The following is a 25,917-nucleotide window of genomic DNA, read 5'->3' as shown; positions in this document are numbered from 1 at the left end:
GTATCATATTAATATTATAGGAGATTAAAAAAGACTAAACTTTACTGATTCCAGGAGGGAAATTCGTATCTTTATCTATGTATATTTCATTAAAAAGTCTGTTCGTGCAGAGATAAACTGGTGATTTACATCGTTCTGTAATAACAATTCAAACGCGACTGATCGGATATGAATCCTCTAACGTCGGACCTGGTGTTTGAACAGCAGCAGTCCTCTGTCTGTAGGTGCGGACATATGTTGTTGTGTGTGCGGTTATTTTCCCGACAGGCTTCAGCTCAGCCTCATTAGCATACAGCTGTAGAGTGACACCCTCCTCCTCCTCCTCCTCCTCCTCCTCCTCCTCCTCCTCCTCCTCCTCCTGCTCCTGCACAAAGCTTTCATCTCCAGCCGCTATATGGGCCGTGATTGGTCACGCTGCTGCAGAGTCACTGAGGGCAGAGTTCATCCTCACAGTTACAGTTTGCACATTATGAAGGAAATCAAACCAGAAACGGCAACAATTCTCTTCTGAGGTGCACTGAACTCTTTAATAACTGTTCATATTTACGTTAGAGTAAGACAGGAGTTTCCACACTCAGATAAACATTCAATTATTGACAAAGAAAGTGCATTAATTTGATGTTTACTGGAGGAAAAAGTTGTAAAATTGTCTGTTCAAGCTTAGGAAGTGTTATTAGGGAAACGCTGGGCTTCAAGTCCTGGAAAAGTCTGAATGATTTGACGTATCAAAGAACCTTTCAGTCCTTTATAAATAATTAATAACTAATTGAACTTAATTTTCAGCAACTGTAACAGGAAGTGTTTCCAGGGAAGAGAACTCATTTTAAGTTCTGACGTTCATGTGTAATGTTCACTGAACTCGTTTCTCACATTAACATATTGTCAGTTATTGAAAAGTCCCTTAAATTTGATGCTAATTTGGTCAAATTAAGTCTTGCCTTTGTAGACAAGTGGTAGCAGTGGTGTGCTAGTCGTACGAGTTTGACTCTGCAGAAGGTGAAGAAGCAGCAGAGGTTCTCCTGGATCGACTAGCAGTAATCTATCAGTACTTTCAGTAGCATTAGAAGTAATAATAGTATTAGAAGTAGCAGTAGTTAAGTGTAAGAGTTCATTCTTATATTTAAAAAAAATGTAATTTAAAAGACCTGCTGCCTACATTACCCACAATCCAACTCGACCAGCGACAGTTCAGTCAGGAGATTGGGGCTCGTGATGCTAGCAGCAGCTAACGTAGCCGTTAGCAGAGATGAGGAGCAGCTGCAGAGGTCTGGTCCGCTACGTCTTTCTAACTCCAACAGATTTGATTCAGTTTCAGACTTGTAGTCTTAACCCGACGCTGACTCGAGTGACATCACTTGAGGACATTTATCAGCCACCTGGACACACACTGATGTGTAAAACCTTTGACCTCTTGGTGCGCTGTGAGTGTTTTTGGTTGAACTGTGTACAAGAGATTCCCGCCAGTGGTTTCATGGCTGATCAACAGTTGGTGGTAACAAGCCAAGAAGAGGAGCAATGCGCCAACAAAGGCAAAGAAGAAGAAGACGGTTAGCGAGTAAACACGGAATAAACGATGGAAAACATTCAGCAAAGCGTCTTTTCAAATGTTTTATGAGGAACGAAATATATTCAGCGCTTGTCAGCCTCACAGCGTTTCGGTGAGGAACTTAAACTCTACACACATTTGAACGACAGTGCGATTTAAAACCAGTGTGTGTGACTTCATAATCTGCCATGTAAACACACTGAGCAGGGTTAAAAGGCCGTCTTAACTTGGTGATGTCACTCATGATGTCACAGCTGTCCCGGGCAGGCGAACATGGGCAGCAGGTTTCGGTTGTAGGTCAGATATTTCGCAGCGCTGCTCCTCAGCGCCGCTCGACTCTCGGCGTCTTTAAGTCTGTCCTGAGGGAGGACGTCTGAGTCGTCTGCGTCCTCCGTCGCCTGCTGCCTCCACCTGTGGTCCTGCAGGGACACACAGGTGAGGTTACACACATGTGATGAAGCATTGCTTTGATATTACAGTGACTGTACAGTGACATCGTGTTTTTGTTCCACAGTCTCGTGTTAAATAAAGTTAGGAAAGAAAAACACAAAGGTCGGACGGATGTTGATTTCTGGGATGAAAATAAAAGCACAAACTGTGGTCGAGGTGATCTGCCGAAGCTCCTGCTCGAAGTCGGAGAATCTGTCGTGATAAACAGCCAAACACCAGCTCTGTCTGAGGAAACTGCAGGACACACACACACACACACACACACACACACACACACACACACACACACACACACACACACACACACACACACACACTTTTTTATTCCCTCCATCTCACACAGCTTACATCCCAGCAGTCCCTGCAGGTAACAGCCTTCAGGTCTGCGGTGCATCACCGCCGCCTGTAGAAGAAGCTTCTCCACAGACGGTTACTGGTGTCAGCGGTTCACATTTCGCCCCGTCGAGCTTCCATCTCATGGAAAAAACACACGTAAGAGCAGCAGTTCCCGACCTGTTCAGCGTCACAGCTGTGGACTGAGAAGTGAAGACTGATTTTTGCTTCTCAGATTGTTCATTTGAAGGGTTTGTAGAGGCCTGGAGAGGTGAAAGCAGAATTCTCACCTGAGTCTGCAGCTCCTCTCGGCTTTATGGAGCTTTATGGTTAAAAAGCAGTAAAAGAGCGAGCGTGCACTCAGCAGCAGACAGCAGACAGACACAGTTAGAGGCTGGCCGGTGAACACAAGACCCCTCAGATTTATCTGGTGACCCCTCGGAGGGGATCGACCCCTAGGTTGGGAAACAAGTGGAGTGAACTAACTGTACATAAAGTAGTCCAAACGGGCTTCACCTCAAGCAGCTCCAGCAGTAAAATGCTTCAGTAACACTGATGCATCAGTATTAACCTGTGATTAATCTGTGTGTGATATGTAACACAGTTTGTCAGTCGAGGCCCATTTGACTTTTGATACTTCATGTTTAATCAAATAGGATTATGAATACAGGACTTTTTCTGGTAACACTGTATTTCTGTATTGCAGTATTTGTACTTGTACTTAAGTAAAACATCTTCCACCGCTGGCTATCTGCATAGCTAGACACAAGAGGGAAGTGAGAGTCTGTCTGTCTTCGTCCTTGAGTGAACTGACCCTCTAAACGAAGCTCAGCATCAGCGAACCCTTGGACACACCAGAAGCTACACTAACCGTGTTGACTGAATAACCTCCGGCCGCCACGCGGTCAATCAATTATTTTAACGGCTCACGATGCTCCGCCAGCCTCCACAATGACTTTACGAGTCAGCTGAGTGAGCGGCGTGACGAGGGACCGGCCTCTGCAGCGCGGAGGCTGCGGCTTTGTCTCGGCCTGGGACGGCCACAAAGACAGATTGGGGAGCTGCATAAACAGATTAGGAGGCGGGGGACAATAGACGTCCATATCTGGGGGTCATTTGTGTTGAAACCTCAGAAGCAGGTCACCCGCTGTTTGACAAACACACACACACACACACACACACACACACACACACACACACACACACACACACACACTGCAAAGTCACACCAGCAAACACACCGACAGCCTGAGGACAAAAGACACTGAAGGCCTAAATCTCTGTGGCCTGTTCAGACCACTTAGGTGTCATTTTGATGTGTGAGGTCATCAGTCAGCAGACGAATGGCGGGCAGTTCTTTCTGGAAACGGGGAGAGTGACTTGTTTTGATAGCTTGGTTATGAAAACAGCTGTTTGTGAAAACGTGACCACATGGCGTCTGTTACACTGTGTTGTTGACAACAAACTAAACGCAGACTTTATGTTAAGTCACCAAGCTGATCATTTCTAGAGCTCTGCTGTCCTGTCAGTCGCCTGTTTTGCTGTTTGTTTACCTCCTGAGCTGCTGAAGCTCATTAAAACTTCAGTATGAGATGATATCAAGGGAAATGTCTCTTCTTACTCTGTCATGTCATGAGGTATTTTGTCGAATGAGGAATTAAGTTTCAACAACATATGACGAAGAAATAAAAGCACAGGCATGACAATTAAAAGCTCCCTCCCATGAAAATCGAGTTTTAACGTTGTTAACTTGTCCATATGCTGATTTTTATATCCTATCATGAGGAAAAGGAGCCAGGGCTGAGCATTTCTGCCTCAGGAGACCTGTTTTCCTCTTTATGTCATGTGCTGCTGTTTGTTCTGTGCTCTTATCTCTGGGTTAGCACACCAGGTTCATAACTTGCTAGTCTTTATTTTGGTGACGCTGTCTAACTTGTTATTAGAATAATCTAAAAGCAAAACTAAGACTGACTTCAGTCTAAAAGCTCTTTGTGAAACCAGGTCTTTGGAAATGACTCGAGTGAATCCAGAGTGACAGAAACTACGAATAAAGACCCAACATTTGTTTTACTGGGTGGACTTTGACTTGAAATACTGAAATATTCATGTAGATTTTCTTCCCTCAAAATGACATTTGAATAGTAAGTGTCCCTCTGTGTCCCACCTGTGCAGGTCCTGGATCAGGCCCTGTTGGTAGCGGGTGGACAGCTGGCCCAGCAGCTGCTGGTGTTTCCCGTACACACTCAGGTAATTGGAGACGGGGAGGGGCTTCAGGGAGAAGCAGGTGAGCGTCTCCACCAGGTCGTAGCAGTCGAGCTGCAAACAGAAGTAGTTCCCCGTCTCCACCCGACCTGTCACGATGACGCCGTCCTGTAACTAAAATCAATCCATTAACTTCTGACTTCCCTTCTGGATCTCCACCTCAAGCCCTTTAGTTCTCACTAAAGACCCATCTTTTAAAAATAAATGGTAGTTTCCAAAGACAAAAGGTCACTGCAGTGTTTGTCAAACGTTACTCAAACAGGACAAAGTAGTGTGTTTGTTGGGATTATTTTCAGGGGCGGATTAATCCACATTTGGCGCTCTAGTGAGTATTTGGGGCAGCAGGATGGTGTATGTGCATTAATGTTGGACCTCACATGTTTAACAGGAGGAGCTGTCAGGTTGGCAGCGGATGGTTTGGTGACGTGCAGGTAGTTGTATCCTCCAGGCAGCTTCCCACCTGAGGAGATGAAACACATGATGAAGGTTAAGGTGCGGTGGTTCGTATCACTCACGCTGTGATAGAATAAACAAATATGTCAGGAGAAAACTGAAAAATGATCAACAACAATGAATCGTTTTTGAAAACAGGCAAAGATTCTCTGGTTCCAGCTTCTGAAATGTGAGGATTTGCTGCTTCTCTAAGTTTTGTATAATTGTAAATAAGTGGAATATCTTTGGAATGTGCTGTGCTGTGCTGTCATGCTGTCAATGCTGAGAGAAGGTGCAAACAAAACTTTCATAAGATTAGTTTCAGTCCGGAAGCAAGAACTGGCACCTGAGCCAGGACAAGAGCAGATCATAACGTGCATTTCCCCATCGGTATCCACCCGCAGAGGGAGAGGGAGCCGAGGCAATGAACTCAGATAGCAGGCGGCGATATGGCGTCTCTGCTCACCCTGAGCATTGAAAAGTTCATGTGTGTTTCATCTCCCAGAGAAGGGCGAAGCAGAGTGGCTGTTGTGTTTCTGTAACCCGTGGAGTGGCCTTGGTTACTCCGTGAATGCGCAGCAGCACAATGCGGCATTGTTACGCCCTGCGATGGTTTGAGTGTCTGCCACAATAACATGGGCGGTGGGTGGGTGGGTGAAAGATTGGAAAATGTTCTACAGAAACATAATGAAAAAATATTGGCAGTGTAAATTCTCTCAGATAAAAGCAGACAAAAACAGGGACAGACAGGAAGTAAGACAGAGGAGAGGATCGAGGTAAGCTGGCAGACACTGAGGACATTTTCCTGACTTCTACCGATGAGCGTGAAGGAATTTTGTGTTCGTGATAAACCTCAGAAAGATTTCAAAATGATTATCAACATGGCTGCTGAAAATAGAGCCGTGAAGTGGGAGCTTATCTGAGCGTCCAGGGCTCGAAAAGTTCCATTCACTCTCATTCATTCTGCTGCTTCAATCAACACGTAAGATTAAAGTGTGTTAGGAGATTTCCTGAAGGTCCCACAGCTCATCGAGGCGGCTGCTCTGTTTTACAGAGGTGGAACGATTAACTGGATGTTTAATAACAGTTAGTCTTCGTTCTCAAAGCCTTTTCTTTTGTGAAACCACGTGTCACATGTTCACGTTTGTTTTGAGTGGGCTCACTGTTGCCCCTAGTGGCAAATACAGTTCTTACCAACCGTTAAGCACCAGCAAGTGTTTTCCCACCCTCTGGCCACAGGAGGCAGTAACGGGCCCATTTCAGTGTGGCACACTCACAAAGGTGAGATTTAAGTGCATTTTTTGGTTTTACAAGAGGAAAGACTTCATGGATGAAGACTAACTGGTTGGTTTTGCAAACGTCCATTAACAGGACTGCAAAATACTTAAATACTTTTTCCAGGCTTGAGATCAGACCTTGAATCTTGGCCTGTTTGTACAGCGGAACGAGGCGATCCATTTCAGGCGTCGGGTCGTCCGCAGGCTCCTGCGTTGGGTCAAAGAGGGGCAGCAACGTGGCCGCCAGGTCCTGGCCCACTTCCTTGGAGTTGAAGCTGCCGTGCGTCCACTCGTCTGCATGGTAGCAGCGGGAGAATTTGGTGAGCGGCCCGGCGCCACAAATGGCTGCATCGCTGGTGTGGAACGTGGCGTTTATGACTAGTCTGCTATCAAAGACCAGGAAGCAGCCGATGATGCTCTTGAAGGCGTCGTAGTCGACCCGTTTGTTGGAGAGGTTAATGAACACCTGAAAGGAGAAGGCAGAGGTACAGACAGCGTGTCTCTTTGTTAACAGCCTTCATTCATGTTCTTGTTGAGAGTTAGATGAGAAAAGTGACAGCGCTCTCATTTCTGTGTGTGAATAGGAAGCTACAACCAGAAGGCAGTGTAGCTTAGCATAAAGCCTGAGAAAAAGCTAGCATGGGTCTCTTCAAAGATAACAAAATCTGCCAACCAGAACCTGTAAAACTCACAAAATAACATGGAAAATATTTGTTTAATCTGTACAATAGACACAAGTGTAAGAACGATAAATAGTTTTTTCGGGTTATGTGCTGGACAGTCTCTCAAGAGATTTCCTAGAGTCTCTGCTGGTCGTCTGCGAGCCTTACCGTGACGACAAGACTGCAGGAAGCACTGTCCCAGGCCAAGAAACAGTCCAGCCATGGATGTATTAAGAAAACTGGATATGGCGCCACCACTAATTTGAACCAGTGGCCACAGGGAGAAATACCCTGTTCCCCGAAAAGCAGCGTTTCTCACCAAAACACATTGTGTGCATTCTTAAAGCCTGACAAATGAGCTGAGCACATCTCCTTCCTGCAAAAACATCTGCTGAGCCAGATTTTGAATGTTCTGGAACCTGCATGGTTTGATGGAACATATGTACTTAAATTCAGAATATAACAAGGCCTCATCGACGGGTACTTAGACTAAAATGAGAAGAAAAAAAAGACAGTAGAATCCTGTCTTGCTGCCTGAAACAATGAAAATGGGAAACGCACCAAAATCATTTTGCGTTTGACAAACACAGTCTGCTTCCAGGAGGGAAATTAACATCCAACCAACAGCCACAAGCTGGTGAATTCAGCCTGTCGTTTGTGAGCTTTTCAGCTCGACCAGACACGCTGGCCAGTAAGCCGCCATTGTTTGGAGGACATTTTCTTTTGTAAAAACTAATAGCTGGCTGGATAAGCAGTGAAATCATCCAGCGGATTTTGAAAGTCACCACAAACTTTAACTTACTCCGCAGTGCAGATGGAGGGGCTCTGCGTCGGTGGTGAACGACACACATGTGAGAGGATCCGGGTGTTCTCCGTTGTTCATGTGGGCCAGCAGGCAGTCGCGGTGAACCTGGACCTCGGCCTTCTCCGTGGCCGTCATCACAGCCTTCTCCACAACAGGGTCGCTGAAGCAGGGGGCGCCGGGCTCGGGAGGCGGGAGGACAAGATGGATCCGATAGCCCTGGACGCCGAGGCTGAGCAAAGTCTCAATGGTGGTGAAGACGTCGATGCTGTTTCCGTAGACGACAGCGTTATCTGGACAGGAACGAGGGAGAAACAAGAAGGACAGTGTTTTCATTATCTTCCCAAAATTCAGCCAACAAACTGGCAATTTATAGCAAAGAGTTACACAGTCAACCTCGCTAGAGGAAAGGTCAGGGGGGACATAATTATAAGTCAACAACTATCCGACCTCTGCTCTTCACTCCTCCGCTGTTATTTCCCCAAATCATTCAGCTCTGCTTTCACTAAAAAGTTCTGTACAGTATCCAAATTCCACCAACAGTGGAAATCCAGGTAAAGTTATACATCAAATGTTTTAAATGGTACTTTCTTAAAAGACACAGACGCAAACAGCCCACTGCAGGAATAATACATCTGCAGGCACAGCACATGTTTGTCTCCCAAACTCTAACATTCAAACACAAAAGAAGCTACGCAATTTATCGGAACTGAACGCTGACCATGAAGCATTCATTTCTAAAAAAAAGACATTAGTTTGCTGAGGAGCTGTTCATTTTCACATGCAGGCATGATACAAATGATTTCCCTTTGTCAGTCCAAGATTTTCCACCAGCAGCAGCAGTCTGTGCTCAGGTTTTCCAAACAGCCTTGGAAGAGGACATGAGCATGTTTTACAAGAAGCCCGTGGGAGAGCGTGGAGAGGAGCACGAAATCAAACAATACAAATCTGAACATCTGAATGGATTTTTCCTGCGGCCTCTTCTGAGAAACCTCTTGACAATTTGCAGAACGAGATGCTATATAATGCCAGTATGCGCTCCTCGTCCCTCACTGATTAAATCACATCTTCAGCACAATGCCTGCAGCAGCAGGGTCGTCATGCCAATGCTCTGCGATACAAAGACAACAAAAACTGACAGCTAATGTATGCATGAATTTGTACTTGAGCATTTTTATGTTTTTGTTAGTGCTGGGGTTCATAAAACGTCCGTTATACAACAATTTAATTCTGCGTAAACACACAACAGAAAGAAGCAGGGAAGTCTGAATTTGAGCGCTCTGATAAAACCTGGGATCGTCAAGTCAACACTAATACACTAATAAACTCAGTGTTGTGCTTGAATTAGCTGTAAGTAAAGTGTTTCCTCTGCACATGTGAAAGATTAACTAAAAGAAGCAGAGATGACCCAAGCTGGTCCCCACAGCATCAGTCAAATAAAGCCTGATCAATCTCAAAACGTTTGCTTGTCTGCATGTCGCTGTAGGCTGTGCATGTCATTACTGGCATGAGCTGGATGTTCATGTTCATGCTTCCTAATGAGGCAAAGGGTGCGTTTCCTCTCTACGCTGATGTGATATTTCTGCACATTTACTTCGTAAATGAAGTATTTTGACAATGTTGTAATCCAGGTTTACTTCAGTCAACGGCCGGAGCAGCTGGAGTGACGGAGCAGCAGCTGATGTGGGTGATGAGCGTAGCTTTAACAGGCTGCTGCTGAGCGTCTCTGTCCGTGGTGCTGAAGGAGCGCTGCTGCTGCTGCTGCTGCTGAAGGCCACCAGGACACAAAGCCTCTCGTCGATAAATCTATACTGCACTGCTCACTTCACCTGTTTACTGCTTCTGCTATGACTACTAGAGCCGCGCAAGGAAATGTGTTTTTATGTCTGCAGAAAAAAAGGGAATGAATTCCCCGAAAAGCCAAGGCTCAACACTTTGTGAAGGTACAAAAGTTTAACAGCCTCAGGGTCCTGACAGAGAGTGCTATGCAATCAATGGGAACTTGTTTTTACCCATGTAGCCTCTGTAATAAAGGCCTTGGACCTCCACGAAGGAGCTGCCTCGACCAAATTCATGAGACGCTGATTGCCTTCCTGTGCATCAGATCTGAGAAGCTGCTTCGCTCATTTGTTTTATCGGTTTAACGGTATTTACTGTATCTTTATTTCCATTTCCCGTCACTGTTATTATCAGAACCATGTATTATCTCATCTCAAGTATCAGTCTGAAGATGTGCTGTATGAGTGTAAAGACCAAACCAGCACTAAATGTGTCTGCTAACATTCACTGTGTGTGTGTCAGAGTCCGGTATATCTTCTCCTTTCAGCCATAGAGCTCCACTAGCTTATTTTGTCTGAATCCCACACACACTGTCCTGCTTACCCAAATACTCATCAGAGCACCAAATGTGGATTAATCCGCCACTGAAAATAGTCCCAAACAAATGCACCATTTCTTCCTGTTTGAGTAACATTAACAAAAAAATGAAACTATATATCTGAGATTTGTTTTTAAAGATTTAAGTGTCCAGTAGGAACCAATGGGCTTAGAGCAAAAATCCACAGACAAGAAGTCAGAAAGTCCTGAGAGTTAGCACATTGTTAAATTCGATATTTTTATGGGTTTGCTGTCAATAAGGGAAACATCCTTCATAGACTGAAGTGACTGCACTCTGCTTTAGCCTAGTGCTAGATTTACATTTGCTCTGTTTCCATTTGCTGTTTATTAAAATATGGAAATAAACATGGTATCTGCTCGAGTCAATTTGCATTCATTACTGCTTTTCCTTTATGACTGGGATCAACTAATTAGTGAGTATAAAAGCCTCACTCTAGATCACTGCACAATTCCTTCAGAGAGCAGATTAATTTTGCGAAATGACACTGTGTATTTTTTCCTGCTCTGAAAAGCCCCGCTCTCAGAAAGTGATATGATAATGCAAAATGGATGGAAGAGGCCGACCTGATTCACAGAGATGAAAGATTTCTCTGCAGCTAATTAGCTGCTAATTATACCGGGGCACTTCAGCGCTGACTGGCTGAATAATGACATACTACTACAGATTAATTTTAGGCTCTGTGAGCGAGCGTGTGTGTGTGTGTGTGTGTGTGTGTGTGTGTGTGTGTGTGTGTGTGTGTGTGTGTGTGTGTGTGTGTGTGTGTTCAATTACCCTCCAGCTCCACAAAGTTGGCACGCAGCCAGCGGCGAGCAGCCATGCAGTCGTAGCAGTCGTTGAGGGTGAAGAGGTTGGATGGGACGGGCCCGGTGTATCTGCGCTGAGCGGGCCGAGCCTGCAGCTGGCTGGTTGTGACCGGTTGGCTCAGGTCCACGCCGGTAGGACAGGGAACCTTCAGCATCACATGACACACGGGTTTGATTTATAATGTAGGCTTCTCTCCCAAAGTGAGTCAGCGACACAATTTGATGACTTCTCAACATCAACAGATTCTGATGACTAACAGCAGCTGATGGAGGCTGTGAAACCAGAACGTCAGAACGCTTTCAGACGACAGAAATCACACCTGAGCTCTCTGAAGGAGTCATGGGACTCCAGCTCTGCGATTGTCTCATTGTCTCACCTGGTACTGCAGGCCGGTACAGAGGACCAGGTGATCGTAGGAGACCCTGCTGCCACCCGACACCAGGACGTACTGGGACTTCCTGTTGATGCCCACCATCTTCCCAGTCACCAAGTTGACGCATGAGTGCAGAGGAAGCTGGGCCAAGTCTCTGCTGCTGTACGCATGACTGCAGGAAGTGAAGAAGACTCTGCTGGGAAGATTTCTCACGAAGCTAATTTTCAATTTCAATTAAATTTTCTCTAGCGCCACCAGATGAGCAAAGTATTTAGTGCACCATTGAGAATATCTCAGCAGGGACCGGCACAGAAACTTTCAGACATTCAGGGGTCCCTGACGATGAATCCTGCTGCCGCTGTGAGGTTCACACCTGGACTCATGTCTCCCTCTGTATGACTTTCCATCAGGACGAACATTCACTCTGTCCAGTGTTTCCGTTTGTGACTTTTTAGAGCTAATTAACAAATGTTAGCATGCTAACACGCTAAACTAAGCATTGCCATTGAGAGCATGTCAGCATGCTGATGTTAGCGTTTAGCTAAATACAGCTGTGCCTGTGTGTAACCTCACATATGAGCTGCTTATGAATTTAAATCATTGACTGGGAAACTCCTTAAAGAAAATAATGTAGGAGTGAATAATGCCTTCACTTTAATTACACGAGCAGTGACACAGGTTAAGAGATATATCATTAAGATGCCAACACATAATTTTCCATTTTCACGCCTGTTACATTCCCTGACCTTGTGGACAGAAATCCGACATCCTCGTGGTTGCAGTCGCTGGGGAAACCGTGCGTAGAGACGAGGGTCAGGTTGTTGAACCTCAGGTGAGGGCTACGAGAGAACAAACAACACTGAAAAGCATGAGTGCTTTTACACAGAATCCAGTGAATGCATACAGGAAACCATGAGAGGAATGTTTTCCGGGGAAGGACGAGTTGCATCTCTGCAAGAACTACCTTCTTCATCCAAACACGTTTAGAAAGCCTGACTAATGTCAGCCATGTCAAGAGGGAAAGAAAGACCATGAAATAAAACTCTTAACATCGCTTTATGTAACAGGAAGGTCTGCAGCATGCATGAACACAGTGATACGCCTGCAAAGACGCGTGGCCCTTGCATTCCTCAAATATCATTATCATTGGTGCTGAAAATATATGAATATGAGCGCAGATAGACGTGTTACATGAGGAGTTAAGAAAGATCAAGGATTGGATGTTTGTCAGAGTAGCCTGGGTGGAGAGAGCACAGCAGTACAGATCCTGAGGAAAGTGCATAACGGACAAACATTTGTGGTGAGAAAAGCTCCCATAATTGAAAAGTTGAAAAGGCCCTGAACCCCTGCGTTACACACATTCACTTCATTTTACTTATCCGGACTGATGAGGCCTCTTCTCAGTTCTCTGTGGGTGTGTGGAGGCTGTCTGATCAGCATCTCCCTCACTGTCCTGTTAGCTTTGTTGCACCTGTTAGCTTGATAGAGCTCTGGCTTGATCGCAGTCATTGTTAGGAAGCTTTTACTGATACTGTGATTCCTCTAAGCAGCTGCCTAACCCTCTGAAGATTAAACTAACTGATGTCAACGAAACTGGAGAAAGACAACAGCTTCCTCAGTTCGTAATGCAGTGAAGAAACGGGAGTTAACATGAACAGCCTGATGCATTTTGGAGACAAGTCCAGTGAGCAAAGGCATGTTTGGAGAGGAAAATGAAAAGAACACCTCTCGAGCTGCTGAGCACGGGGCTGGATCGATCACGCTTTGTGACGGGGAACATTTCACTGGTCGAGGGAACAATGGATTCGATTAAATACCAAGAAATTCTGCAATCAAGCATCACGCCGTCTGTAAAAAAGCTGAAGATGAAACGAGAGCGGCTTCTACAGCAGGACAATGATCCCAAACACACCTCAAAATCCACAATGGACGACCTCAAGAGGCACAAGCTGAAGTCAAAAATCTCAGGTGCTAAATCAGTGGACGTTCTCCAGCCTTCAGGCGCATCTGTTGTTCCTGAGCATGAAGAATCCTGAGCTGCCCTCCTACCTCTTGTGTGTTTACTGTGCACAATATACAGCGTCTCTTGTGATGCAAATGAGCTCCTTTGTGGTGGCCTGCAGGACATTACGCAGCTGATAACGGCAGCTCCAGCTCCTTCGTCCGGTCAATAGCAGAGTGTGTACCTCGCAGTGTTCAGCCTTATCACACAGGCGCCTCTGATCGCCTCCTGCACTGCTCTTATCTCGGCTTCCTGCTAAATTAACGCCCACTGGCACAGATCTACAACACCAGACACCAAAATGCTGCTAAACTGACTGGATATAGGCTGGATGGCTGTTATGGGGACACAGGCTGTGAGGGAGAGGACAGACATTTGTCCACCAGCAGATGTTTGAGTAAACTGAATGTTTCTGGCTGTATTAGAGCTTTGTGCACATTAAGTTAATGGATTAGCCTAAAATTGAAAATTACTGCTGCAGCAATGGTTTTCATTATCCATAAACCTGTTGATTTTTTTAACTGATTAATTGCTTAATTTAAAAAATCTCAAACTGCTTGTTTTGTCTGGAATCCAAAGATCTTAAATATACGCTGATGAATATCAGTAAAACAGCATCAAAAAGCAGCAAACTGTCATGTTTGAGAAGCTGGAAGCAGCAGATTCTTCGGCACTGCTGCCTGATAAAGAAATTAAATGCTCAAAAGTGAATTTTCTGTCAATCCACTGATGGAGTCATCAACCAGTTGTTTCTTTACGAGTCTAGATGAGCATGTGTAAAAAGGAAAATGAGTAATTCAGTGTCCATAAAATCTACAGATTTATTGATCAAACCAGAGTTCAGTTAAAGAATCCTCAGCTGTCACTTCTTTGCTTTGTCTCTCCAGCGGTTTGATCCCTGATTCTGAAGTGAACATGCAAATAAAAATAATGATCGGCCGTCAGACAATGACTGTGGTTAAACTTTCCTTGTTAATCTGTGCCAGAAGGTGGATTTATGCCGCAGCACTGAGGCATTAAGGCCCATTATTGGTGTCTGGATGTGACTGAATCAGAAGCTGTGGATTTGCTCTGTTATCAGCCGGTGACAGACGGCCGTGGTGACCCTGCAGCCTGACCGCGGCGAGCAGAGGGCTGCGTCGCCGCAGAGCTCTTTATCTGTCTGACCCCGTCCCAGCCAGTAATGGAGTTGGGGGGGGGGGGTGCTGGTGCTGCTGGGCTGGATTCAATGAGCACATGGAAAGCTGTGTTGGGCTGGGGGGGCGAAGGGGATGGACGTTTGGGCAGGGCTGATAAGGGGGGCCCCAGCAGGCCGAAACTGACCCATCATTCACCCTCTCAATGCGTCACCGCCTCGCCATTAGTTCAGCGGACACTAACTGCCTCATTAGTCAACTCATTAGTGACAGCAAACACAGATCGCTGCAGCAGATCCCTGACGGGGGGAAACAGTGGAGTGGCTAATTAAAGGGGGCCAGCGCTGGCCCTGCTGAATGCCAGGCCTCAGACAGCTGCGTGCGCCGGCCCCGGCATCGCCGCCGTGCCAGCCTCGCCATCTCTGAGAGCTGTGAGATCTCACTCGCACAAAACAATGACCCCGGTTGCCTGGCAGCTATCGCCTGCTTCTGAATCAGCGGCCCTGTGCTTCTTATTATCTGCTGTAGCAGTTAATCTCACAAAGGCAGGACGAAGGCGAACATGTAAGATGTCCGACCCGGAGTCAAGTGACATTTCCACAGATTGGATTCCTGGAATAAAAGGCGATAAAGGAATAAAAGAGAAGCTTTGTCTTTGGGTTCAGGGTTTGTGGGGACGCTGGAGTATTTCCTTACAGACACATCAGAAACTGTGATGAACACGATCATGTGAATGCTTCAGCTGTGTGTTACATCCATCATGTCATTCCTCATCTGTCGATAAAGAGACTGTCCTCCTGTTAGCTGCCTGCATTCAACATTACATATCCAACCTGTTGTTCTGAAAAATGCCATTTCAGTGTCAGAAGTGTCTGAGGATTCGTGGCTTGTGAAAAATTTGAGTATTTACTGCAGTTGCTAAGAATCAGTCATAATCTGTCATGATCATGTTCTGCCAGAGTCACTGAATGGACATAAAGGCGGGATAGTGGCAAAACAAATATGACACAGACAAAGGAAGAGACTTTAAATGGACTTTGGGAAACACCCTGAATAGCAAGCAAAGGCATCAGGATGAAGGAAAGGTCAGCATATACAGAGAAAATCAGACCAACTCACCAGAAACAAAGAACCTCAAGGAAAGATAAACCTGTGTCTGACGCCCCCACCACCACGATCCTGGCGTTAATGGTGATCTTTGGCTCCATGGTCAACTTCCTGCTGATGAGGCTGAGAGCAAAGGGCGCCTGAAACAGACAGAGAGAAGCCAGTCAGTCACATTCACTGATTTGACCAAAGCCAAGAAAATCTGGAGGGTATTTTCCACTCCCAGAATGACTGGTGCCACTTCCTGGAAATGAAATCATCCATCAAAAGTGTGGAGCTTTAATTATTAATACACTAAAAGCATTAAGAAATTATTTGTCCAATTTTTCCCACTCGAACATTGCAGGACGTAGAACGAGCTCTGATTAAAGCACTTTGCTTCAGAGGACATCCAGCTCTCAGGCAAAAACCTTCGTCATCTGGCATGTTTGTGCCACATCAAACGGCGTCCTTTTACAGGTGGTTGGCAAAAGACCATCGCACTTTAGAGAAGATGAAGTCGACGCCTCGAGGCTGAGATGTTTCACAACAGACTCGAGACGAGAGGGAAGATTTCAAATCTCTCCAGTGTTTCTTCTTCGTCAAGCATTTGTTCTACAGTGAGTTTGACATTTGCATATGTGCGTGTTATGAATCATTTTATCATTTAGAGAGATATAGAGTGATGACAGGACGTGGAGAGCGAGATGAGTCATGACGTGACGAAGGTCCCCGGCCAGCGAACCAGAGACATCATGGTTCAACATTTAATCAGCTTAAAGAGAGCCTTAGCACCAGGCTGAAGAGCAGCACTTCACTGCCCTCTCTAGTGGAAAGCCCTGTGTCTGTTCCACCTGTAACCACCCCTAACTGTGATGTCATGTGGACCAGGAGTGCACCTGTGCGTCACAACAAGCTGGGAGGTTCAACAAAGGGTGGTCAGCAAAAACAAGGCTTTCAGGGGGTGTTGAGCCACTCTTCTTCAGTTGCATTTCTCTAAAGAACAACTTCCTAAATATGTCCCAATGTCAAAATCTCCTACTTTTGGACATCCACTGCAACAACATCCAGTGACGGTATATTCAGAGCTTTAGCAGAGAGTAGCCTCGGGGGGGAGATGTGTCCCCTGTCAGTGACCCTGAACATTAACCAGGGAGCAAATCAGTGTCCCTCAAAGCAAAGCACATCAGTATTTGAATGTAATTTCTAGGTGATGTGATGGCAAAACACATCATTTACTGACCTGGATCAACATCCCCGTCCCTCGCTGTGGTGAGGGGGGCGATGCGGCACCTTAAACTAGAGAAGCCTGATTGAAGAAAACATGGCAGCCTTTCTCTAAAGTTTGTCAGATGAAATAAACATAGTAATTGTCCCTTCACCCTGGAAAAGCTGTGTGCTGATATTCGAATCGCTCTTTTGGTATTTTTCAAATTGTATTTATTCCTATTTTCTGCTTGTACCTCCGTCCCGCTGTGTGCTCATTCGTGTGTTAATATAAAAGTGTTTGCTCTGAAAGTGCAGCCTCAGGCTGTAATGAGACAGAAACACAGGGACCAAACATGTGACCTGACAGTTAAGGAACACTTTTCCACAATAATTACAAAAGAGTCCCACAGGAATTAGTAGAACAGCGCGTTCTAATTTCCCCATTCCTCCGCCGCCAAGCGTCTCTGCTTCTCGCCCTGTGATCTGAGGCAGCTAATGGCTGCTTCATCATCTATAATTAGGCAGATTGGCCCCACAATGCACCTTGTTGGATGAAAACAGCATCAAGCGAAAAGGGGGGAAACCCGAGGGTGAAATTAACCTTTGTGTAAAATTCAAATAATTTCCACGAGGGCCTGCGTGCCTGACATCTGTCACACAGTTAGAGACGAGGCTCAGGGTTTGATTAGCGGGGAAATAAAGGAGCATATGGTTATTCTGTACGGCAGCCTGAATGTGCCTTACAAATATTTTTAATTGTTACAATGAAACAAAAGCAGCTAATACTTCAGTGGCCGTGTTTACTTCAGTAAACACTTTATGTTTTTATTACTTCTAATCTTTTTTTTTCATTGTTTTCAGGACGGAAAGTGACGTAGAAAAGCACGTCAGTCAGAGTTTCAGGAGGAACTTTGGAAACATGTTTTAGCCTGATGAGCTTCATTAGAGCGATGTTGCAGCTGCTTTGGAGGGTTGTGGAAGTGGAAGTCCTGCTGCAGAAGGCATTTTATAACGGTCTTTATTAGCTCAGTTTTACAGTGAATTTGAGTTTTGTTTAATTTAAGTAGAAAGTAAATTATGAATTGCATTATGTTATGAATATTAAGGAAAGAAAACTATTTATTTTTCTCTTAGTTTGGATTTATCTGAGTAATATTTGGTTATGGGTGGAGTATCTAATTATATATGGCCGGGCACAGGTGGTATGGTTAGTCCTTTTGTTCTGTGAAGGTGAAGAAGAGCGTCACGGCAAATGTTTTTTGACTTTTTTTAATTTTTTGATCATGAATTATACCTTTGGGCTTTTTGTTGTCCTGGATTTGCATTAATAATGGGAATTGTGGAACAAATGTGAAAATAAAGGAACACTAAGAACGGATCCGTGAGTACTGAAAGTTGTTTTCATGTTGTGGACTGTGGATACGCATCAAACTTACAAGACTGCTCTTATCACCATAGCGGCAATTTTATCTTCTAGGAAAATTGTCACTGCACCTGCTGATGAATCTCAAATGTGAACAATATAATATTGGATTTTTGACATACAGAAAAACGAAAAGAGAGAAATTAACTTCAGGTCCTAAGAAGCATTTTGGTACACGAAATCCAACAGTCACACAACACAGAAGTTCTGCTTTTTCTGCTACTAGCAACAAGCTGAAGCTAAAGATTAAACATAAACTGTAAATGTTTAACAGTTCACTTTAAGATTCCCGGTCAGTTTTGGAAGAATTCAGCAAACATAGTCACGTAGTTTGTTCCCAAATGCAACGATGAAAGGTTCTGAATTTGCTTGTGGAGCAGTCAGAGATACTTAGAGGAGAACGTTATTATTTTCTCCAGAATTCATCCATTAAAACACTTTCATCAAACTTTCATCAGATCAAATATCTGCAAACCCTATCAGCTAAGCACTGACTCTCAAGCTGTGTGACATGCAGATGATGCATTTTGACATTTATTTGAAATGTGTATCACATGATATATGTAAAAACCCAGTGTTTGTTACTGAGTGCAGGTAAATCAAATGCCACCGTGCATCCATGTGAATACTGCAGGAATTAACCAGATGAGGTATTCAGATGAACAAAGCTCCGTCTCATCTGCATGTGCGGTGGAGCAGGTGCAGCAGCTCTTATCGCGCTGGAGACGCCTCACCTTCCCTAAACACTGTGACTCTGTGTAATATGATCCTGCACCGACACAGAGGGAACGGCGCTTTAAATTTGATTAATCATCCCGAGGCCGACATCAGGAGGCAGAGGCGAAGCTCGGAGGCGAAGCTCTTATCTGCACGGAAGCCTGGAAATCATGACTGCCGTGTTCCCGAGGTGAGGGGGGGTGTGCTGGGTTTGATGGAGTGAAATGAACATGTGAGCGTACACAGTGACGCCTCGGGCCTGAAGAGGACGGCTGTGTGTGAGGTAAATATTTGAAGTGCCGGACGCAGAACCAGAACACCGAACTCAATGAACTCACAGCTGAGATCATCACTTTCATTCATTCACCTCGCTCTTGGGTTCTGATCACAAAAGGATGAAATAAAGTTGCTCTCAACTATTTGCGTAAATTACTGGAAAGAGACAGCTGGCCCTGAGTGAGAGAAATACCTCAGCACGCAACAAAAGACACTTTGAGAGATTCAGGGCTGAAGGAAAAACATGTGCCTTGAAGGCTGGCTGGGTAAAAGTGCTCATAGCTGTTCTGTAACTGCCTATATAAAAAAATAATAGTAATAAATGGGGATAATATCGCACACTTTCAGATGATAAGCAGCATACATTATAAGGAAATCTGTCGCACACGATCACGAGACACTGAGGTGACTGTCTGTACCGGTTCCATCGTGTCTGCCCCCTCACAATCCTGCAGGCTGTGAAGAAGTGTAAGAAAGGAGAAGACGTGCGGAGTTCTGAGAAATCAAGACGAGCGACAAACAAACTCTCGTTTATGACCAAAACATGACGACTGTAGGTGAGTGAAGAGTAAGAAGACAGAGAAGCTGGCCCTCTCACCTCCACACACCTGAGCAGCTGCTGCAGAGTGAGAGTGCTTCACAGAGTGTTAAAAAACTGCATGACTCAGCGCTCTGAATTCTGATGTCTCACAGGTGCGTGCGTGTGCGTGTGTGTGTGTGTGTGTGTGTGTGTGTGTGTGTGTGCGTGTGTGTGTGTGTGTGTGTGTGTGTGTGTGTGTGTGTGTGTGTGTGCGTGTGTGTGTGTGTGCGTGTGTGTGTGTGTGTGTGTGGTGGGGGGGTTCAGACACTTTTGTCCCTCTGATAAGCACTCTGGTTGAAGGATACTGACAGCGTTAAGGGCTCCCACACAGCTCCAACTGCAAGACTCTATAATCCTACAACAACCTGCGGCTGGATATGATTCACGAGGACAGAAACCTTCTCTCGAGCGTCTCATGAGCTCTTGACAGTGAGTGTGCGAATCATCACTCATCAGAATATGTAAGACGTCAGCGGTTTAAGGGTAAAGATTTTCCAAATATTTTGTGGCTCTTCGGATGTTCTTTTGTGCATTTTCTGATTTCTGTGTCTGTAAAGGACACCTGTGTCTGCATGGAACAAACTGCGGCCGTGTGGACATCCAGCGTCTTCTATCCTTGGTTTCCTGTTTTTTATCCTTTGTCTGAGGTCTGAGCAAATTATTGGTAAAATCCATGGCACTGACCTTGGTTCTGAAATAGCCTATCAGCAGTAGTGCTGCTTTCATACTGTATCAGCAGGTCACTGTGAGAAATCCATGCATTGTCTGTGGTGCTGAAATCTCATTTCTCTGCATTCTGCCTCTCTAAGGCTCCCTGTGGATCATGCATCTCCATACAGCATAGACTGTAAGAGCCCATTTAAGGTATAATATCTCTGTTAATGTGAAACAAAGGTGAGAAAAGCTCAGAGGGAGCCAAAAACTCATTGGAAATGTTGTTTGAGGAACAGAAAATATAACATCACCGTTCATTCCATCATACTGTGTTTTCTGTACTGGAGCCTTCACTCCATCCATGCGCTCAGGGTGAAGCGCCCTCTGTGCCTCTCTGAGCTTTCCCCTTTGAAACAGCACCCCCTAGTGGTCCCATTGCGCTCCCTCTGTCAGCAGCTAATCTGCATTCCCTGGCAGGCTGCCCCCTGCCAGCCAGCTGCTGCTGTGCCCACCTGGTCCTCGGTGATCTGTCTGGAAGGGGCGTTGACGCCAAGCTCCTCCAGCGGGTAGATGATCTGGCGTCGCGGGCGGACAGGGACCGCGCAGTTGAAGATGAAATCCAGATGGTGGATGCAGGAATTCTGGGTGAAGAAGAAGAGGGCACGATGTCAGTGAGCTCAGGAAGAGAAAAAAAACCCCTCAGAGGTTAAGCAGCATCAGTGTGGGGGCTCTGGAGGCAACTGAGAGGCGACAGAGTGATAATGAGCTCTGGTGAAGAGGTTAGATGATGCAAGGTTTACACCAGTGGTACGAGCTGCCTGGAACACATCACCCAGGGCTTCATCCACTGCCCGGTCAGAGCTAATTCTCTGCTTATCTTCTGCCATTATTCTATTTGCACATCATCATCTCCCAGTTTGGTGCTTGTTTGAGGAAGGTAATTAGCAGAGGAAGTAGAGGCCTCTACACGTCGAGGAAATGTCTTATTATGGTGTGGAGAGGTGGAGCTGGCAGCACTGTCGGCACCTGCTGCCCCGACCCCGGGGACAGCAGCCTGCCGAGGGCCACGCTCTGCAAAAAATGGCCTGTGTAAAGCTACGGCATTTCTGAGATGATGCCGATTTGTTCCCACTTCCAAATGAAAGTCACAGGAAAGGAAAAGAAAGGACAGACATCTTCAAGGCTTTATGTGAAACAATGATAAACACATGGTAGTCTATAGCTAATTTAGCTTAACTGGACTTTAACACTTGTCTACTCTGGAGTGTTGATGTCATATAGAATATCTAATGCAAACTTTAAAGATCAAGACTCCTAACCACGGCTTAGCAGAACTAAAGAGTAGATTTCGACATGTTTTCAGATGTTTACCAAAACAAAAAGCATGTTTTCTTTCAGGCTTCATTGGTGACTTCTCATTTTGCAGATTCAGCTTTGAGAAAGACAGTGTGGTCCGTAATTTAACAGTCAAGCGTGAAGAGTTGGCATTGGCATGAACTGACTGACCGTGTTTCTTCTGAAATGTAGAGTCCTGGTTTGATGTGAACTGGTGAAATTGTTCTCTCATAATTATAAATGATGGGAAACATCACTGTAATCAAGTTTAGTTTGACAGACAGAAAATCTATCAATCAAATATGTCTTGCAGTTTGGTGCACTGACTGGTTTTTGACTGGTTTTTAAACATCTACCTGCTGTTCTGACCTACATGTTTTGCTGAGGACTGACATGCCTGGACACAAAAACTATCAGGACTTAAATGTCAAATTCCTGTTTCCCCACAACACACAAAAAAATCATCAATTCCAGTTTTCCTGAATGAATTTCTGTTGTCTTAGAGTCACCTGCCTGTTTTCTATTCACGCAATCTGTGTGGAGAAAACCCTTAAAAGTGAAACTGCTGCTTGCCTGCTGAAGTCAGTGAAGTCTGGGTCTGAGTTTGAATGTTTCGTCATGGAGGATATTTCTTACAGTGTATGAACTGAGGATCATTACACTAATGACAATGTGCATCTGAGCAGACATGCACAGAGGCTGGAAGGGGCCCAGTGATGAGGGGCCAGTAAGGGCCTGAGGGTCCCTGCGCACCCACCTCCTGGCTGCGGTCGGGGGGGTAGAGTCTGTGGTACAGGCAGGATCTGTGAGCCAGCCGAAGGACCTCCTTAAACAAGTGTTTGGTGAAGCGCTGGAAGGAGGATTTGAGGACAAAGTGGCGTATCTGAGCGTGCTCCTCGTAGCGGTGGTGGCTGAAATAGATGAATTTCTCGATGTTGTAGTGGGCACGAATGAACTCGATGTCCTGACAAAGACAGATTTAATTATGAAGTTAGTTTTCTGTGGATGAACTCCAGAGAAGAGGAACATTTCCTGGACGTGCAATCGATCTGCTGTTGGCTGTAGGGTAAAAACATCCTGATTACGTACATTTTAGCAACCTGTCTGAGTTTTTCAAATTAATATCTGATTATTTTTTAATTGACAGTAAAAAGGAAGAGTAAAACGAAGTGGCTTCACCTCAGCAGCAGACTTTTCTTCAGTCATACTCATGCTGAGCAGACAAACTGTTTATCTTCTGCTTTTAAATTTTCCCTTTTAATTCTAGTTAAGATCCAAAAGTTTATATATATCCTAAATATGTCCCTTTTATATTTGATGTCATCTATTCTTCAGTACACTTTCAATGCATGTCAATGTGTAATGCAACCTCAATAAAGCTGTGGAGAAAAAAGGCCTTAAACTAACATATATTTCTATTATCAATTGATCTTTTAATTATTTTGGATTTGGAAAAGGAATCCACTATAAAATGTCAGAAAATTGTCTTTTGACTGACAAACAGTACAAAACCCAAATCTATTCAATTTAAAACCATATAAAATAGAGAAAACCAAGGAATCAAGGAATAAATTATGATTAACTGTTGATTGACAGATTAATTTCAATTTACTTTAACAACCACGCGGCCACTCTGGATGGCTGCTATCAGTTTTCTGTCAAATATCCTGAACCTGATTATATATTTATATGTTAATATGTGGACTTTTATCTTCCCTAGTATGGATCAAGCTCCAAAAACACTGGATCCTACAGGTCCCATGTTGTCATAATCACCAAAATGTTTTTAATTGCTTTCAATGGAATTTGCCACTTATTTATTCTTAGAAACAGAAACCAGAAACAACCATCAACCCTTCCTCGTTCATCTGAGGACAATGATTTTAACTGCACCTACCTGCTCGTCTCTCACGATCACTATCCCCACAACCTGAGTGTGCACCTGGGCCACGAAGGCCTGCAGCGGCACCCCCTCCTGACAGAACAGAGCAAAATCAGTGTAAATCTACATGTGTGTATCGAGCTGAGCGCGAGCTGAGCGCACATTCTTGTATTAGTCCTCTGCCATGAATACTCATGAAGTGGCTGCATTCTCATTTGAAAAGTAATTATCGGTTTTGGAGCTGCAGCAGTGACAGCTGGGGTGTCAGTCAGAGAGGAAAATCCGTTCAACTGAATTCTCACCAATCTGTTCCCTGGCATACGTGCGATATTCCTCGTTATTCCAAGACAATCATAATCACCAGCTCAGGTCACACTTGACTGCCCAAAATAATCATCGCTTCATTTTAAAAGTTAAAGGGCCCAGTTGGGATTTCAGCCTTTATATTTTCTGTATTTACTGTTTATGCTAATTAAAATGATCAACTTTGACCACTGACCATTCTACAGGCCAGTGTCTGCTGTACGGTATATTAAATAATGCTGAACACAGTTTTTACACATAGACAATGAATAAAAAAGACATACATGTGTGACTGTATACTGTATTCTAAGAGAAGACAGGAGGAAATCATGTTTGGTTTCAGAGCTGGGGTCACAATGAAGTCTTAAAAAAGAAGCACGAAGGGAAAGAAACTTGTTAATTCAATTTCCTGCATCTAGAGATATTAATATGAATCTAGCGTGTGACTGATTCAGTGTCTTAATTATTCCACTCAGGCTGCAAAAGACCTCGAGCTCCACCGAAGGGCAGCCTGTAGCCTGAGAGGCAAAACCCAGGGCAACAGCACACCACAGGCACTGGCTGCTGTTTACCAACCATGTGAGCTCAGAGTAACAACACACAGTCATAAGAATGCACACAAGATATTAGGCTGATGGGTCCAGTAGTAGGCGAGATTAGCTGCGAACACACACACACACACACACACACACACACACACACACACACAGAGGACCAGATGCATGATCTCCTCATGGCTTACATCTGGCAGAGATAATAATGAACTTGATTACTGATCTTTATGGGAAAACAGGATCCTTTCAGCATCGTAAGTGCAGTCAGAAAGAATCACAGACATTCACACAAACAGTGTGTAGAGTGGCTGAAACCGCAGTTTGTTGTGCATGTGTGTTGGCTGACCGGGTCTCTGCAGGCCTCATAGAAGCAGTCCAGGTCCTGCAGCAGGGACTCGTTCAGCCTCAGCCCCTTCACCAGATCAGAGACGGCCGGCCGGTCTGCAGCCACAGCCGGCCTCACCTCCAAACTCCTGCGGCAACAAGCGCACGATGAGAAGCTGAGAGGGACACTGGTCTGCACAGGTAATCTTTATTTACAGGCGGAGCCGCCAGTGCGTAGAGATGACCCACCCGAGCCCGGTGCGGTGGAAGACGTAGAGCTCATGCGGCAGTGAGCTGGTGGAGCGGTGCAGCACCCTGATGAAGCTCTGCAGCAACGGGAACTCAGGGGACGGCGTCGGTACAGTGATGATGCAGAAGTCCAGGTCCTGACAGACAGAAGCAAGACACTTTACTGAGCACAGTGGCTGAGTATTTTATTTAAAAAGAATTTGCACAGATCTTAAACTTTCTTCTCAAGGTGAAGTCTGTTCAATAACTTTGAAATCCCTCCTGGTGTGTAAAGGAATCCAGTGTTTACACTTACATACTGGGACTTATTTCTTAACCCAGCACACGTCTTGCACATACAGTATAATCAAGTATTCATCTCATCTCATTGCTCAAATGCAGTCATTTTTGGCTTTAGCTCGTAAACACAGACTTCTTTTCGGGTGGAGAACATGAGCCAAAGGTCTTAAATGTAACATGTAAAGGTGATACTTACAGGGAAAAGTTTGAATACATATGGAATAAAGTCCACTGATCTGGAAGAGAATAATAATAACAACCATAAGAAGAAGAAGTTAAGTGAAAACACGCCTGTGCCAGCAGAGCTTTGCAAAGCTAGTTATCACTGCAGCGGAACAACTGGCCGACCAATCTGGCTGCTGCCTCCACCTCAACTTCTCGCCTTCAGCTCTATCTCGCTGTCACTTTAAGCGCGGCCCTCATTAATAACATGCTCACTCTCGGCAGGAAGCGACTCGACTTCATACTCGGTAACAGCTGGGAGGTAAGGAGGTGGTGAGAGGAGCGCAGCGGGAGCCAACTAACAGTCACTCTCCCTGCTTTAACACAGCATATGACTGATGCAACTC

The 25,917-nt window shown here is 45.0% G+C and overlaps 1 protein-coding gene across 1 annotated transcript in view; it reads right to left on the bottom strand.

Annotated features, from left to right (window-relative positions):
• Positions 1–855: 855 nt before the first annotated feature.
• cfap61 (cilia and flagella associated protein 61) overlaps positions 856–25,917 on the bottom strand; it is a 28,708-nt gene continuing 3,646 nt past the window's right edge. Inside the window, exons 10-27 of the mRNA XM_070987624.1 lie at positions 25,545–25,584; positions 25,070–25,206; positions 24,843–24,969; positions 23,655–23,732; positions 22,515–22,721; positions 20,935–21,063; positions 15,597–15,724; positions 12,086–12,178; positions 11,343–11,511; positions 10,934–11,111; positions 7,765–8,057; positions 6,439–6,766; positions 4,969–5,051; positions 4,494–4,705; positions 2,143–2,230; positions 1,442–1,965; positions 1,157–1,401; positions 856–938 (exon numbers count right to left, since the gene is read on the bottom strand). Coding sequence (XP_070843725.1) covers positions 1,795–1,965; positions 2,143–2,230; positions 4,494–4,705; positions 4,969–5,051; positions 6,439–6,766; positions 7,765–8,057; positions 10,934–11,111; positions 11,343–11,511; positions 12,086–12,178; positions 15,597–15,724; positions 20,935–21,063; positions 22,515–22,721; positions 23,655–23,732; positions 24,843–24,969; positions 25,070–25,206; positions 25,545–25,584 — 2,461 coding nt within the window. The 3' untranslated portion in view covers positions 856–938; positions 1,157–1,401; positions 1,442–1,794. The remainder of the gene's footprint in view (positions 939–1,156; positions 1,402–1,441; positions 1,966–2,142; positions 2,231–4,493; positions 4,706–4,968; positions 5,052–6,438; positions 6,767–7,764; positions 8,058–10,933; positions 11,112–11,342; positions 11,512–12,085; positions 12,179–15,596; positions 15,725–20,934; positions 21,064–22,514; positions 22,722–23,654; positions 23,733–24,842; positions 24,970–25,069; positions 25,207–25,544; positions 25,585–25,917) is intronic.

Source organism: Chaetodon trifascialis, chromosome 19 (genome assembly GCF_039877785.1).
Source record: "Chaetodon trifascialis isolate fChaTrf1 chromosome 19, fChaTrf1.hap1, whole genome shotgun sequence".
NCBI lineage: Eukaryota > Metazoa > Chordata > Actinopteri > Chaetodontiformes > Chaetodontidae > Chaetodon > Chaetodon trifascialis.
This window is presented reverse-complemented; position numbering and strand designations above follow the sequence as displayed.